The 17931-nt window shown below is 34.1% G+C and overlaps 2 protein-coding genes across 6 annotated transcripts; one reads left to right on the top strand and one right to left on the bottom strand.

The window, feature by feature from the left end:
* The first annotated feature begins 1597 nt into the window (after nucleotides 1–1597).
* LOC116338230 (phospholipase B1, membrane-associated-like) lies at nucleotides 1598–14615 on the top strand. 5 transcript variants are annotated; one of them, XM_031763370.1, is made up of 8 exons: nucleotides 1635–1677; nucleotides 1827–2128; nucleotides 10327–10907; nucleotides 11040–11366; nucleotides 12433–12907; nucleotides 13012–13276; nucleotides 13367–13443; nucleotides 13516–14615. In XM_031763370.1, exons 4-8 carry the CDS (start codon nucleotides 11063–11065, stop codon nucleotides 13697–13699), a joined length of 1305 nt encoding a protein of 434 aa, XP_031619230.1. In that variant the 5' UTR covers nucleotides 1635–1677; nucleotides 1827–2128; nucleotides 10327–10907; nucleotides 11040–11062; the 3' UTR covers nucleotides 13700–14615. The 5 variants fall into 5 exon arrangements, with proteins under 5 accessions (XP_031619238.1, XP_031619223.1, XP_031619251.1 ...); XM_031763378.1 differs by having other exon boundaries at nucleotides 1598–2128; nucleotides 10330–10907; XM_031763363.1 differs by having other exon boundaries at nucleotides 1598–2128.
* Nucleotides 14616–15594: 979 nt separating this feature from the next.
* On the bottom strand, nucleotides 15595–17250 carry LOC116352328. Its single transcript, XM_031784840.1, has 3 exons — nucleotides 17109–17250; nucleotides 16579–16732; nucleotides 15595–16290 (listed from the first exon to the last, which is right to left on the bottom strand). Exons 1-3 carry the CDS (start codon nucleotides 17196–17198, stop codon nucleotides 15938–15940), a joined length of 597 nt encoding a protein of 198 aa, XP_031640700.1. The 5' UTR covers nucleotides 17199–17250; the 3' UTR covers nucleotides 15595–15937.
* Nucleotides 17251–17931: the final 681 nt, after the last annotated feature.

Here is a 17931-nt window from a genome sequence, read left to right as displayed (position 1 = left end):
GAAAAAATACCCGAAAAAAAAGATATGTATTTCGAAACAGTGGTCGGTGAGGTCTTTTGTTTTTCGCTCCAAAACTTATTGCATTCATTAATTTTGGCAATTAAACAATAATTGTTTGCTTTTTGTAACGATCATAAGTATGGTTGGATGTTATAATGACGGAAGTATTGTTGAGTTTCTGTTATACACGGTCAGAACGAGTCATGCTTTCGGGTCAAATTCAAGATACAACGGCGACAACGCCGATGAATACGATGACGACAATCAGTAATCATCAATACGAAGGTTATGCTATTACCAACCAATTCACTGACTTGCGCTAAAAATCATTTGAAAAATTATGATTTTACTTTAAAAAAACAATTGATGTGGGCAAGGTTGTGCGCACAGCTCATCGAATGAAGAGACTTTCTGCGTCATTCAACCCAACGAACGCCGGCTAATCGACACAAAAGTGATAAATTCATCTTGCGTATTAACTGAACTGAATTCGAAAAACCACTGAACTCATACCAAGTACCAAATTGCTAACGAATTGCTTTGTGTTGAGTAAATTGCATAAATCGTTAATCATTTTGATTGACTGCGTGTGTATGTGTGTGATGTAGAGAATTTGAATTTTCTCATTTTTGCGGTCGCAATCTTCAACGACTGATATCATCACTTTGTTTTTCCACACAGTTGTGATTTAAATTCCATTTACATCTACCGATAGATTTGTTCCCAATTGAAACTTTCAATTACATACGTGGTAACCAATTCTTCATTTCATTGATGTTTTCTTTGAATTGACATTTTAAACCACTAAAACCCAACGGCATTCTTATTTTAGTTTCTAATAAACCACATTCAACAGTTCCTCATTCCAAATTTTGTCACTGCAATAAAATACGAAAACCGAAAACAGCACGCGGTAAGGTCTCTTTTTATTTCCAATTGAGCTCGAGCATAGGAGAAAACACAGTTTCGTGTACATCATTCTCGGTGTTGAACAAAATCGACTTTATTGGGACGAACAGCCGATCAGTTTTCTTTTAAATCAATGTAAAAAATGAATCAATTGTTATTTTGAGTCATTTTGAGTCATTTCGTATCGAGATAAATTTTATAATTTTTGGGTTTTTTTAATTGCCGGAAAAAAGTATTCAAGCTAGGTTGCTCGCGGCTAGCGCAAATGTAATGTGCCAAAACGCGAACCAAGATCAAGTAGTGGTGCACGTGTTTTGACCATCATACACACACAGTATCTCTCTCTGTCTCTACGCCGCATTACTCTATGCTCGGCTTTGAGCATCGCATGTGCTATCTACATAATAACGCATATACGCAACGCAAAAGAATCAAGAAAACTCGACAACGAAACACAAGCAAGAATTGTTTGTGTGTCAGTGTGTTTAATGTAAAGTTTACTATCCATATTATGGGGTTTTGTTGTTGTATTCATTCATTCGTCGTCTTTGTCGTCGTCGTTCTTTCCACATTCAATTGACTTCACATGCTTCAATTCGGCGTTGGCTTGTTGTTGCGCTTTTTACTTCTTTCAAACCACTATGATTCGGTGACTATCTATGCAGTATATACAGTGCCGCAAAGGCAACCAGAACCTACAGTCACAACTTAGGCTCGTCGCTAACGCGATCACAAACGATCAAGCCACTTTGATGGTTTTTTTTCTCGGTATTTTCTTCGAACAAGTTTATACATTTTTAAAAGACGAAATAAAGCACGAAATCCTGTTAATGTGTACCTACTACGTATCGAAATCTTTTATTATTGATTATTAACAAGTTTTATTATTTCTTCTGAATAACCGTGTTTTTTTAAAGATCTTCGAATTAATGTTCTCATTCAGTTTGATTTAAAAAGCTCCAGACAATTTCAATTTTCAAACAAACTGACACGGTAAACGTGAAGATATTCAATTGCAGTTAGTGCAGTTATTTGAATGTGCATTCGAGAGACCTAAACAACAATTAATCAGTGAATTTATAAGAAAAAAGAAACATTTTATGAACGAATATTCCTTTTGATAAAAGACATTCAGAAATATAGGAAAACTTTCACGCGCGTCAGAGGAGAATTTAAAAATTAAGAAAATTGAAATTGTTCATCGATTGCATTGAATTGGGTAGGTGATTTTTGTGATGAATTTTTAGTAAGCTAAACCTCATTTCGAGTGTTGCTTGGATAGATTGAGCCGGCTAATTCGGTTGAAATGTTTCTTCTCTATTTTCAATCATAAGCGAATGTGTGTGTGTGTTTATGTGCATGTGCTATGTGCGAATACTCAATTGGATAAAAAAAACGTAGTTGCTTGCAAAATATTTGTTCAGAGATAATATGCTGTGCATATTTAATTGGTTTGGCTTTTGTCACATATGTACAAGTTTGTTTTTAAATGGACAAGTTGAAATCTTTTTATTTTTTTGTCTTTCTTTAAAACACATGTTCAACGACGTGAAAACAAAAGTGGTTCCATTGTTTTTCTTGCCGTCGTTTTTATTTTATTTTTTTGGGTTATAAATTGTGCCACCGAGAGTGGTATGTCAATATTTAAACGAAATGAAAATAAATGTGTCTGATGTTATTTGTTTGCATTGAATATGCGCGCATATGCGCCCTTGTTGCGTTTTATGCAAACGGCTCATTTCATATAGGTCGAATTTTCAATGGCCAATCTATGGATTTTGGAATTTGCTTGTGAAAACTGATGTGTGTTTGTGTGTTTGTATGTGTACGATGTGCACAATGATGCGATGGCCAAAGTCAGAATTGCCAATTTGAAGACATTGCGCATATCAACGAGATGATTTCTTTTGGCCACATCGTTGATCGATGTCATGCCATCGTTCGTGTGCGCGCGCTTATTTACTTCACACACAATGGACTAAGCTTAACACAACGGACCAGATAAAATGTCTCAATTTATGTAATTTATATTTTTTATGATATATGATGTCTGAGAGCGTGACTCAAGTTTAATCAGCCGCTGTTGATCGTGTATAGTATGCATAACGATCCGAAAAAAAAACCATTACACAGTACAAAAATCTTTCGAATTTTTCACGTTGCAATCAAATGCCGTATAGATTGAAGGCAAGCCACAACAATAATAATAGCAATAAAGAATTTGCACTTTGACGGCGCGAAAAAATGCCCGTTTCAAGTAACGTACACAATTTATGCAAAATATGTGAGCGCGCACCTGTGAGCAAATGCACTTTGTACTTGCATTGAACAACAATGGTGTTGATTGAGGCGCATAGATGAGATAGAGCGTGATAATCTCTGGGACTTCAATAAATATTCAACAAAAGTAATACATGTGCATTTTTATATTCATTGGCCTACATTCGGTTCATCAAAGAAAATTCATTCCCAGCCAATGTATGAATCGACTGATTCAATTGTGCGAAATACAATTTGAACGGAGAAATATACAAAGCTCAGAACGAAAAGTATAAATTTCAGTTTGAATGGAATCAGAAACTTTTTTCTTTTCTCCGAAGTCTTGGAAACGAAAAGATAATGCATATGAAAGAAAAAAAAATATTAAAAATATTTTTTTTTTCATTTACTGGGTGGTTCGCACACGCATCCATAAAAATTAAGTGTCTCTGGAAAATGAAATAAGTGATAGTGGTTGGCTAGTAAATTGGATACGTGAAAATTGTCAGTCACGTCAAATTAAAGTGTCTTTATAATAAGTGTGGAACTGAAATCTATCAGTACTAATCATTTGAATTCTGACCAGTAACATTGGTGTCGGTCATGCAATTACCAATGCATCAGACAATTTTTCATACTGATGATAAATTCATAGCTGCCGACAAAATGTTGTCTCGAATAAGAAGTGATAAAACCAAACTAGCAACGACACATTAATCCAAAAAGTGATGAAGAAAAAGAAACAAACAAGCCTTCTTGTGCCCAATGGTGCAAATGATTGGAGACACGAGATCATTGTGTCAACAGGAAATGTGCCGAATAACTAAATTCGCACATTTGAGCATACAGATGTTTAATGTGTGCTTAGTGAAAGCAAAATGCCATCGATGTTTGTAAATATTTCAATATGTTCCATCACACTCTCTCATCGCCATCGAATGCGATCGTATTTGCGCATATGCAAATAAGTAAATATGTCATGAAAAAAGGCATAAAATATTTAATTTTTTTTTCTTTCCTCTCGCGATATTTACGTGTGCGTACACGCCTTAAACCAATGGAATCTCTATTATTTTGTTTTTGTATAGCAAAAAAAAAAAAATCAGGCTGCGTTGATACGCTTTTTTGGTCGTCACCGACTTATTGCTTATTTTGTGGCTCATCTCATTCAATTTAATGCTTTGTGTAATTCAATATTTACTTTTGGCTTGATTGGTGTGTACACCGGTGTGTCTGTGTGTGTGTGTTGGTGTCTGATTTCTGATCATTTGCAATTGATCAATGTGATTGATAATGAGCGAGGTGAAAAGCTCAATTTCATTGGTACATTGCTTTGACTTTGAATTGTCATCTCTGTTTCGTTTTATGTCTCCTTCTACCTCGTCCAAACCACAAATTATCGACGGAATTGTTAATTTGATGACTTTGCTCTTAAAAAATATGTACAAATATTCTCACTTGAAAATTATTAATATGTAAACACAAACGAGAAAGAAAAAAAATGTGAATAATCCATTCGAGAACATAGGCGTTTGCGTTGCTAGTTTTTTTTTTTTCTTGATTATCTCTTGGTGCGTTAATTATTTAGATCAATTGCTTAGAAAACATGCTTGCGTCGCACTGAAAACCTTATTCCATTGCTGTCGCTCTCCAAGGTCACGTGTTAAATATTTGTTGTTGTTTGTCTTACACTGGATTCTATGCCACATATTTTTTTAGAATTTGTGTGTATTTTTCCGAAAATCACCAGTTGGCATGGTTGCGTGTTTCCATTTAGCACGCACCGTATTGTTGCTAATGTTTTAATGAAAATTCGACGTAAAAACAATAACAACAGTTATAAAATATTTTAATTTGGGGCGAAAATGATTTTGACATTGTCGACTGTGTTTTTGCTCCATATCAGAGATGATATCTTCGATATGACGTCATCGATTTTTGTTTTCGTTTTAAATGTCATACGATCATGATCATTCTTAATGCCAATAGTTCGGCCAGTGTATTGCACTAAAATGATGGGCTCGTAATGGAAATGTCATTGACTGCATTGTTCGACACTCAAAATCCTTCAGAAATTTTCCTTAGCGCATGCATCTGTTTCATTTCACAAGTTCATTCACCATATGGTAACCATAATGGCAGATAATGGGGGCCTCGACAAAATGACATCGACTTATTGAATGAATTCGGCGATTGTTTCAAAACCTAATTGATTAATTTCACCGCAATTGTTCGAAACGAATGGCGGGTCGATGTGTGTTTTGACAGTGCAACTGATTCGTATTCGGTCATCGACCCAAACTCGATCGATCAAAATATAAATCAAAATTTCGAAACATTTTTGAACTCCATTAACATAGCAGGTTAATGGAAATAAACAAAAATAAAATTTGTTTTTGTTTTGTTTTGAAATGAAATACAGAACTCAAATGGGAAAGTTCTGAGATAACCGAACGCATTGGGAAGAAATGTCAAACATTCTGAATATTGAGTGATTCACATCGTTCGATTTGCATTTTAAATTTGAATACAAATATCGATGTTTTGATAATGATTTTTAATGTACTTTCACCACTTGTGATAATGAATTCGATGACGAAATTATACGCTCAACATCACAACGCACACACGATGATGTCAACAAACATTCATTCACTTCTATGTCTCTTTGCGTCACAACCAACCGATTGATGCACAGTGATAGATTTCGTTGAGCCCATTACACACATTCTTAGCTAACAATGTTCCAACGTTGAAATGGAATTTCGATGAAAAACAAATATCAAGCACGTTCGAATAACTATTTTTTTCGCTTCTAAAGTCAGAAAAAGAAAGACACACACACACACACAGAGAGAGATAGATAGAGAGAGAGAGAGAGAGAGAGAGAGAGAGCTAACGGGAGTGAGATAGAAATGTGTATTGTTTATATATCATATGTTAAGAATAATATATTTCACAATTGCCATTCGGGCCCATTGAATTGAAGATGACAACTATGAACAACATGGAAAATAAAAGAAATTGTGCTAGTGCTTGAAATTCTGTTGACGTCACATGGATTGCGTGCCCGCGCAATATGTGTTATTGTTTCAATTACACTAAGTCATCATCATCATCACCGTTATGTGTGGTGATGTGTCATAATAATGAATTAACACACATCTATATCTCTCTCTCTTGCGGTTTCTTTCTTCGTCATTTTTTATCGCGTGATTTGATTATCATTAAACCAGTTTCATTTTATTTTCATCTGCAATCATTTTCTTAGTTAATTTTTTCGTTTTTACTTCATGCATGTATTATGATATATAGATATTATGAGATTTATTGAAATTTATTTCACTCGTTTTTTTCTGCGCTTTCATATATTTCGACGAGACAAAGCGCTGAGAGAAAATCAATTCGTTTTTTTTTTCCTTCAAGAAAAAAGAGACATAAACAAAAATAATCCACACATTTCAATATGGAAATCAAAAAAACTATGCTAAGTCAAGAAAGAATGGAAAAAACACCACATAATGTCTAAATAAGTGTGTTGATTCTCGCGCCGCGTCGAACAGCAGAACAATCTGAAGAAATAATAATTTGCCAAGCACGCATGAAAATTGTGTGACTGGAGCCGGTAATCATATGAAAAAAGTCATTATCAAATATTATGCAATTTCAACAGCAGCATAATTATTAAGACAACGAAACAAAAAAAAAACGAGTGCCGCATACGCTCTGAAATGTGTTCAATGTGTTCGCACTGTGCTCGTACAAGTGTACGCTTGCAAGAGTACATTTATCGTTTTGCATTATAATTTGTGATTTCTGTAATTTTGTTTTCTTTTTGTGTTTCGTGCGAGCGCTCATATTTTGTAGAATTTTAGTTAAGGTGTTATACGTCGACTTATAACAACTTCATTGAATTCGTTGATTAAATTGCATGAAACATATGCACCCTCTCATGCTCACACAATGTGCGAGAGAGTAAAATTGCATTTAATCAAACTCACATTCTCACAAATGAAAATGTACTTTGTTGACTTTGACAACGATCCACAAATGCCGAAATGGAATAAATTTTTCGCTAGAATTTGTGGGTCGAATACTGAAACACATTTCGCATACATTTGAAATGGAAATAAAGGTCAAAATCCGAACGCATTCATAAAATTTCATTAATTTGGTCATCGAAGTACCTACAAAAAAAACAACAACAACAAAACTGGTAGGTACGATCTCCTTTTGGTAAATTGAGTCGCATAACATGAGACTTTATATGGAAATCAAGTTGCATTTTGAATTGGATTTTGTGCATTCCAGCATCGAAAGAAAAAAAAAGCAATCCCAAATGCGAATGTGCGCGCTCGATTGGTACAAGAAAGAGAGAGAGAAATAGATACAGAGCAGATGAAGAAAAAAAACATCGTTGACCTGAAATTAGATTAGAAGCATGTATACACCAATTTTTGTGTATGTGCAAACGAAAGCGATTTTGTGTGCACGGCGACAGAGATGCAAGTGAAAACAGGTTCGAAAAGAATGAAGCCATATTTTAACGTGTTGTTTGTTGGTGCAACTTGATTTCGATCGTTGGTCGATTAATTTTTCAACATTTTTAACTGTTATTAAATTTATCGATTAAATGCGGTGCTTCTCGCCTATATTCTTTAACGTGCATTTGCATTCGTTCATATTTTGTTTATCTCTTTTTATTTAGTATATATGCTTAATAATCCGCTTAGTTTGCAAACTATAAAATCATGAACTATAAAATCATGAGCGGCAACATCACAAAATATTTCGGCATCACGTTTCTTTCTAGATGGCACCAATATTTGCCAAATGGAATGTGCGGCTAACGACAAATACAAAAATGCAAGAGATTCAATAAACTATCGACTATAACCTTCTCAATTCAAGAGAACAACCTATCATTTCAGAACTATTTGTATATGTGTTTGTGTTTACATTGATGCATTCATCTTACCATTTGCTGATTACCATATTTCAATTAAAATTGACATTTCGATTGAACATCGAGGCTCTACACCATGTACATGCATACACTTTATAAATATCAATGAATAGTTTGTTGCTGCTGTTGTTGCGTTTTTTTTTCTATTCACTTTTTGAACCATATCGGCATGTGCTCTTCTAACTTTGTTCGTGCATCGATCAAGCGCACAATATTGTTGTTTAAGTCAGCAGCAATGTGCGAATGGAATTTAGCGCGAAAGATCAACGAGTCTAAAAAAATCTGGGGGTCTGTCGCCACACAAAAAACACCACCAGTTCAAGATCAAATTCAACAAATTCTTGTTGTCTTTTCTCCGATCTTAGACATTTGATGTACATTCGCTTATTTGAGCAAATACCAATTGATTTAATCATAGAACTTGATCGACTTTGAAAACGATTTATTTTAATGTCAAACACACTCGATTGATTCGATTCGGACTATTGTAAAAAAACACTCGATGCCACACGCAGTACTGCAACTGAAATTAAAAAGAAAATGTCGATATGTTGTGAATGAAAAATTGTTTGAATTTGTTAAAAGTTCACGATAAAGATCAAGCCCCTGTCTTTTATTACGTGACCTGCAACCTTTGAACGGGCTCATTATTTTAGCTTTGCAGGCATTCAAAGTAAAAATAAATAATAACGACACACTCTTTTCCACCTCGTCTCATATTCGGTTGAATGAAGCGTGATTCCATTCAAAGTAAGTTCACGATGGCGAGAATATTTGTTTCGCGCGCATAAATTGCAATAATAGTGTTTCGCCTGATTTATCATCGATCTTCATTAAGTTCAACTCACAGGCACACACAAGCATTTATTAAAGAAGACGCGAACAGCGTCGACGCAATAACCAAAGCTTATTTGTTTGTTGCATGGCCAAATCATGGTGGTACGAATAACAAAATAATTCACGCCGCATTTCAACTCGCAATCGCAATTTGGAAAGTTAAGAAAATATAAAATCGAAATATAAGTAGTTGCATTAGGTATAAGCGAATCGAATTTTGGGGATTTCAATGAAATTGTTCTTATTTCGATCAATACATCTTCTTTTTTTTTCGAACACAAAACTTTCGGACGCTTTTGTTGGCATCGAACACCATTTTCTTCATTTTCAAGAAGAATGATAAAAAAAAATACATATAGTGAATGAGAGACAATCATTATGCATTTTCGCATTTGAAATATGCGATGTGTGCGAAGCGAATGAATTTAAGAATTGTATGATGTGATCATTCATACCTAATGATTATGTTATTCGGAATATTTGTTAGATAGTGTGTACACTTGCATCACATGAAATCGAATCTGTTGATTGAGAATAAGAAACTCATTGCACGTTTAGCATTCGACAATGTGTTGCCTCATCGCGCAATTGAATCGTTTGCAAAAAAAAGAAAAAAAAAACAAAACGAGAGACACGCAGTTTGAGAGAAACTATAGATTTTCGTGCGATTTTCTCTATTTGTATCGTTTACGAGCAAAGCCGATTTTATGGGAGAGACTCAGACGACAAGAAACAATCGAGAAGTCAATGCAGTATGCTTGTTGTGCTCGCGCGCACATGCAAAACCGATGTTAAAGGCGACTGTTATATCAGATACGATTTTCGCGATGGCAAATTTTCATTACGCAATGGCAAACACAAAAAAAAAAATATGTATGGAAGAGATGAAGAAGACACATTTCCATTTCCATTCACATTGCATTCATTCATGCACATACAGAAAAGGTCTGCCATCAAATTTGTTCTATTCGATATGTGTGACAGTCGAATGAACTCGTAGAAGATTCGAACAAAAACCGACGAAATTCAATGAAATTGTGCACACCGTGCCACTTTTGATTGAAATTTCGTCGAGTTGTGACTTCCTTTTTCTTTGTAAACAAAAAAAAGTCTCTGGTCTCGAAATCAAAATGACTAATTGCACAAACGAACAGCATCCAGCGCAAATACGTGAATTATATTTGGTTAACGGTACAAATAATCGCTAGTCTCTCTACTCTTTTACCTTTGTGATCGTATCAATTCGCATGAATCTCAAATGAAACAAACAATATTCGTGCAAATTCACTGTGATTTGTTGATGTTTAACCTGGAATTTATTTCTTAATTTCTGTTTTCTTACTCTCTTCAAACAGCAGCACCACCACCACCACCACCATCACCAATACCACCGCTGAGTAGATCGTGCTCGCGCGGGTGACGCATTCGGATAGTGAGAGGGAATGAGACATATCGTTGATGTGTATCGGATGTAGACATTGAAATTTGGTTTGTGTGGGCACGAATAATACATATAAAAAATAATTTCGGTGAATTTGTGATGCACGTCATTGGAAACATCGGCTATGATTCAGTCATTCGAAATCTGAAAAAAATTGCTTCGAATTGAAATCGGTGATGCAGCGACAAAATCATATGCAGGAAGAAAAGAAGCAAGCAATAAAGACGACATCAATTCGGCAATAAATGAATATAAAACGAAAAAAAACTGTCGAAAAACAAAAACATTCAATGAACAGTAATATTTGCGAGGTGTGTGAGCGTGTGTCGTGTGCGCGGCCACAGTAAATTCGAACGATTAAGAATCTTGGAAAGTGAGACAATACCTTGACGATGATTGCCATTGAAAAATAAACAGAACCAATTAAAGACAATCTACGACAACGGAATAAGAAGAGAAAAGATAAAACACATTAAAGAAACGAAATTCATAGTGGTAAACAGTGGAAACTTTGTTGACGTTTTTTTTTTTTTTTTTAATGCAAAGACGGAAATTTTATATCGTTGAATTCAAAGTGTTTGCATGATCGAAAATCTGCTGAAATAATCGACTTTGCTTCTCTTTCAGTCAAAAAGTTCAGTTGACGAGTGATGGTGTTGAAAATGAAGTTAACGGTTTTCAACGTGTTGGTCGTGTCTTACATACTGATTTGTTCATTGTGCTTTTATCGTGTCAATGGTAATGATGAATACGATCATCCGACATCATTCTTAGATGGTGATTCGATGAGATCGATGTATAGATCGTTTCGTGATTTTGCCATGCGCATTATTGGACAAACGGGACGACGTACCAGAGGCGCATTTCTACAAGATACTGACACCAAATTTCCGTGCAATAAAACCGGCATGCGCAGTTCAACCATACCAACCAGTGTACATCAACTAAGACCAGGTATATCACATATCACAACTTGATTGTTTGCTTTGCATGAGCAATTCAATGCATTTATGACCTTAAATTCCATTTGACACAAATTGTGGGCATGCAACAAATCAAAACACACTCACAAAATTGTTCTTATGCAGTTATTTTGCTTTTAACTTCGATTGCGAACGCATTGATTGAGTGTCTCGTGGGACAAATTACCATTCACTTAACAATCGGTTGTCGCAACGAACAATTTAAATTTATTAGTTAAAAGTTTATACAAATTAACATTCGATTTTGGTATTTGCTGCGGGTTTCGCTCTTTTTCCACACGAAAAACAAAACAAGAATGGAAATTCCACTGTGGGGATTTTCAGTAAACCAAGCTAAAACCAAAAAGAAATTGACAAGCTTGCAAAATTGTTTTGACCAGCAGCGTTTCAAAGTAAAGATAAGAAATTAAAATCTATTCAAAATTACAAATCAATGTTGAAATATGGAATTCCATACCCTAATCATGGTTTTATTGCCAAATGGAAATACCGGTTGCAAATTATGCGTACAATATCAAAGCACTCCTCCGCAAAACAGACTCAATTATAGGTGTTGACGTCAAATATTTTAGAGTATCTAGTGTAGAAAAAATTGAAATTGGGTTTTGATTCCATTCGGATCAAAATTGATTTCGTGGAGTTTTTCGCCCAAAAATCCCAGCAAATCAAAGATATCTCGTCAAAATTACTTAAAGAATTTTGTTCTCAGATTTTTTAGAGAGGGTAATCGGAACCCTCAGAAACTGGGTCAACACTTCCAAACTCAATCGCGTTTTTTTTTTTTTGAAAATAACAATAAACGGCAACAAATGGCAGAGGTGCGGGAACTTTTCTTGTAAGTGCTGCTCTTTCTTGTATTTAAGTGCGGCACACCTGAAAAGCTATATGGAATGAGTGAGTTTACTCAATAACAGCTCTGACAAATAGAGTAACTCACGATGGTTAAAAATGGACAAAGAGTTTTATTCAATTAAAAGTATTGTAGGAATAATGGTAATTTTTTTATAGAGCAATAATAATGATGTATATTGAATTAGGTGACATTGATGTGATCGCTGCTTTGGGTGATTCATTGACAGCTGCATCTGGTGCGTCATCGGTACGTGTGACGGATTTGGTGATTGAAAATCGTGGTCTGTCTTGGTCAATAGGCGGCCAATGGTCGTTTAAAAATTCCTCAACGTTGCCAAATATTTTGAAAGAATACAATCCAAATCTGTTGGGATATTCAAAGCACGATGCATGGACGTATCATTTTGATAGTCAATTGAACTTAGCCGAAATTGGTGCGTCATCAGCTGATATGCCATACATGGCAAAGATGCTTGTACAACGTATCAAGATGGATAAGCGCATTAATTTCAACAAATCATGGAAAATGGTAACAATTACAATTGGTGGCAACGATATTTGCTCGTTTGTCTGCACAATGGACGAACCGCAAAGTTTGCCACGAAAACACAAACAACGGCTGGTAAAAACGTTACGCTATATACGCGACAACTTACCAAGGTTTGTTTCTTTGTTTCGTTTTTTTTTGTTCTCTCTTCGTTGATGTAAAATGAAAATTATTTGAGAATTTGTTTTTTTCTTTCCTTCCCATTTATTATCAACAGAACATATGTGAATATTGTGCCAACACCGTTTGTACGAAGCGTTGTCATGGTTGAAAATAAACCATTCCATTGTCAAATGTTGCATCATGGTGAGTGCAGTTGTTGGATCGGCCATTTATACAATCAAAATAAAGAGAAACAAGAGCTGTATCATCGCATTCAGAGCGAAATGCATGACGTGGAATCCAATGTAGCCCAGATGAAAGAGTTTCGTAATCTTAAGGAATTTGCTGTGGTCTTTCAACCATTCACCGTTGGTTTGAGTGTACGTCTAAATCAAAATCAAATTTTGTTGTCTTTTCGCCAAAAAGATGTTTCATTTAATTTTAACATTTCTTTCCTTCGACACTTTTAGTTTGAAACGGATGACAAACCATTCGATAGCTCATTGTTGGCATTCGATTGCTTTCACATGAGCCAAAAGGGTCACGGGTAAGTATTGATAAGTTAGTTGACTAAAAAACAAAGTGGAAAATTATTTTCATTTTATGTTTGATTTGACAGATGGGCTGGAGTTGCACTTTGGAATAATCTGCTGGAAAGACCAGGGAATAAATCAAGAAATTGGATATCGCCAAAAAAACGATTTATATGCCCAACGGAAAAGTATCCGTATTTCTATACAAATGACAATTATTCAGAGGAGCAAACGTTCAAAAATTCAGTTGTTGGCAATAGCAAAAGCTGATACAGCATCCAATAAGCACCAACAGAGTGATATCTCGAGGTGTAAAATCCTTGTATATAATATATATATATAGGCACCATTACGCTTTGGCTGGTTCATTTCAATACTGAATTTAACTACTGGCATTTTTTTTTTTAATTCTACTATTTTAATTGTATAAAAAATAAGATTTGGTCATGTCTATCGTATTTGTGTGTTTGAGTGTGATTATTTTTGTTTGTTTAATTTTATTGCATTTTATTTTTATTTATTATAACTGATTTAAGTTGCGCAACCATAAGTTGTTGCTGCTGTTGAGAATGTAATGTTTCAAATGGAGACAAATGATGAGATTTTGTTATGGTAGTTTTATTGTGTCATATGCATGTGAATAGATGCATATCTATTCGATGAAAGACATCGTAATGCATAGACAGAGCTGACGAAGGTCATGCATTATTATTCACCAATCTGCGAGATTCAAGCAGATCGCATTTATAAGAGACACTTTTTTTTAAACAAGTATATATTTGCCGTCGAAAAAAACTGGGCGTGTTCTGCGGCGCATTTATTTAAAATTAATTGTAAACTAGATTCAAATATATGTGATTAAACACAGATTGAGATAAATCTGTAGTCTAAGAAAAGTTTATAACAAATCATTTGTTTTTTGGTTTGGGTTATATGTTGGGAAATTTGAACATAGTTGAAGAGTTAAATCGATCAGCCACAAAATTCAATCAATCAACGAGCAAATTTTATGCGATTTTAAATTGAGATTCTTGTTTGGGCATACGTTTTTCTTTTCCCAACCTAGCTATTATTATTTAAAAGTTATCGATCGAATATTTCTGTTTTTCAAAACGCGGGTATTAGTTCATAGAATGTATAAGTTATGGTCTTAATGGAAGTGCCTTATTTTAGCTCATAAATTAAATTTAAATCCACTATTTATTGTTCATGCAATTCAAATAAATTAAATTTTTATCAATAAAATTAAAAGAAAATGTGTGCATGTCATAATTTCAGGTCGATTTTATCATCTTCTGGGTCCAAGAATACACGCTATGCTTTTATTTTGTGCAATTGTGTCACACAAACGTTGAAAACAGGGACATGTTTAAGTCAGTAATGTGCGAAGGGGGGGGGGGTGGGGGGGGGGTTCCCCCCCCCCTGTGATTTGGATGAGAAAAATTTTTTCGCGAAAATTATTCGAATTTGCTAGGGTTTTTCATGAAAAAAGTGAAGACCTTTTTTTTTGTTTAGCTCATCAATGTAGAAAATTGAGGAGAATTCTTTAAATTTGGTTCCGAGAGACTTTTTTCCGATTTGCTAAGGTTTTTCGCGGAGAAAATTCTTTCGATTTGCTAGGGATTTTCGCCTCAAAAAGTGACTTCCAAAAAAAAAAAAACGAAAATTTGTTTGATTTGCTAGAGAATTTTTGGTTTTTAAAAAATCACCCCCCCTGTAAAATGTAGCTCGCACATTACTGGTTTAAGTTTAGATGAAAGACGAAATTTTGGTGATATTTGAAAGTAGTTCATTTTCTAACACAATTCTGTGGAAATGCGTCAACGATCGTCTAAGTGGTTTGAAATAATATTCCTAATAAATGATGCAAATATATGCCAATTGTTACAAAATTTTGTTTCTCTTTGATATGCAGCCATTATGAATCGTGTTTCGATATGCCAGCAAATATACACTTTACTTACGCTACGAAAACGGACCTTACAAACTGCCCTTAAATATTATTCAAAAAAAAAACTAAACGCACGTACGACACGTGTCTTTTTTTCAAAATTTGTCGGGATATCTAAAACTTTTCTTACCTTGTTCAAATTAAAACACATGCAAATGTTTGTTAAACAAACGATATAGTAACAGATGTTGTTTTTTTGTATGTAATAACTCGGTTCTTTTTAAATAAATTGTTTTTATTAGTCAGTCTATACTGTGTATGATCGAATGTAAATTTTTTTGACATTTTCAAACGTGTTTTACGATTAAAGTTATGCAAATAGCTTCTAGTGTTCTAGTCTTCATTTGAAATACATGGATGCAATACAATTGATATAGTCAAAACCGATCCCGCCATTTGAATATCATTATGGAAATTCGTATAACGATATGGTTGCCCATATTAAAGCGTATTTACTTCATATATTTTAAATGTTAACTAAAACGGTTTCTACTTGTTTTTCTAGTACTTGTGTTGTAAATCGCCTCATTGAAATGTTCGATTATATTACATGATCTTTATTTTTTGCAGCCGCATTTCTTTGCAGTAGCAGGTAGAACTTCATTGGTGCGTTCGTAATAGTTGATACTTTCATTAACACATTTTAGGCAAATTGGTTGTTTTTCATATGGTGTAACGACAACGTTAAATGCTTTCAACTTTTCGACATTTGTACCCTCCTTGCATTTTTTGGGGCTGAAGTGTGCCTCACCTTCGTGTAGAACTTCATGGTTATCACGAGAATCTTCTCCATATCTGAAAAATCCAGCATTTCCATATTCCTTCAATTTGTCAACTCCTCTATCCGATGCCTCATCCGAAAGTTTCACAATAATTTCAACATTTTGAGTGGAATCGCTTGCCAATTCAGCTAATCAACGAAACAAATAGTAAATATTAGTTTAGAACAGGCGTGTGCTTAATAAAAACACTGATAGAAAGAAATGCTTGAATGGAGTTGACATTGGGGAGACTAGGAGAAATTTATTCAAACGATTTTCATACAAATATTGAGGATTTTCTTTGCAAACAACGAATGCTTAGATACCTGCTGATATTTGCCCAATTCAATTATAATAACAACACCCTTTGTTATAATAAAATTCTGATGTTCACAAAGCCATAAATCGTAGATTTTGAATGAGGTAAATGAGATTACCTGACAATAGCATATGATCTTTCAAAGCATAAACACACTTATGAATTTTGTACATTTGATCAGCGTAAAGGCAGCCTCCATCATATTTATTATATTTATCGGTTCCTGTAATCAGGTTTGCGGTTGCACCTGCACCCTTTTTCAAACCGCCGAGCTGTGAATATAGAAATTAAAGACAAAAATAATATATTGTACGTTCTGAGCAAAAAGTTAAGATATTTCTACGTAATATTTGACCAAAGACTATTCATTGTAATACCAATTATATGCCAATAAAATAAAAATAAAATAAATGGAATATAATTTCAATATCGGTTTCAAATTTTCTATACCACTCGGTCCTATCGAGATAAAAGCACATTCGTTCGGCCGATTCATTTAAATAACTATTAAAAATAATAAATATAAAATCGTAGAAAATGTTTTTAACGAGTAATGACAACCGCATACGATGATAAATTCACAATCATACATCACGTTTATCGTTAGAGGTTTCATTTTTATAAGATTGGATTTTATTCTCAACTCACCCCTTTTTTAATAATGCCCTTAACAGCAAAGCTCGAGTCTAACGATACGATCAAAACGATCGCAAAACAAAAAAATGCACGAGAAATCATTTTTGATTATTTTTCACAGTTGATATCAAGCTGTTGACTGAATTAAACTGAAGCAAATAATCCATTTTATAGGCGAAAATTAAAGAAAAATAACACGAATTTGAATTCCGTGAATTCTTCTTCGTTTCGATTATGAAACAGGTCCATAATAATTATTTTTTTTTTGCATAATTAAAAATAACGGTGGAAAGTGTTAACTCACGCAGACAAATAAATAACAAATTTTGATCAAAGAATAAATAAATTATGATTATTACGTTTGAATTTTATTCACATATTAGCCGCATTTGATCCTACAACAACTTTTGTATTTTTTTTTTATCAGAGAACAAAACACCAATAAATTAGTTGGTAGATCGATGATCGACGCAAATAAAATTGCTCACATATTCTTTTGATCTTGAAGACATATTTTGCAAATGTTTTCAAATAAAATAGAAAATATAGTCAAGAAAAACAACTTACTACGTCAATAAAAATAATTTCTACAATTCCGAATTAAAGGTGAAAAATGAATATAATATGAAAACATGTTTGAATACATTCAAGTGAATACGGAAAAAATGAAAAATAAAATACTAATTTATGAAATGATTGGCGATTCGGTGGCGATTGATCACATAAAAAATAAAAAGTTACATTGCTATGAAAACTCGAACATATGGTATTTTTTATTCATCATCTTTGGCAAAGTAATCAAAATACTTGAATTTGCGGGAAATGTAATGTGGAA

Source organism: Contarinia nasturtii, unplaced genomic scaffold, assembly GCF_009176525.2.
Source record: "Contarinia nasturtii isolate CC-2019 unplaced genomic scaffold, AAFC_CNas_1.1 Cnas_scaffold_78, whole genome shotgun sequence".
NCBI classification, from domain to species: Eukaryota; Metazoa; Arthropoda; class Insecta; order Diptera; family Cecidomyiidae; genus Contarinia; species Contarinia nasturtii.
The sequence above is the reverse complement of the archived record's forward strand: the minus strand, read 5'-3'. Positions and strand labels throughout refer to the sequence as shown.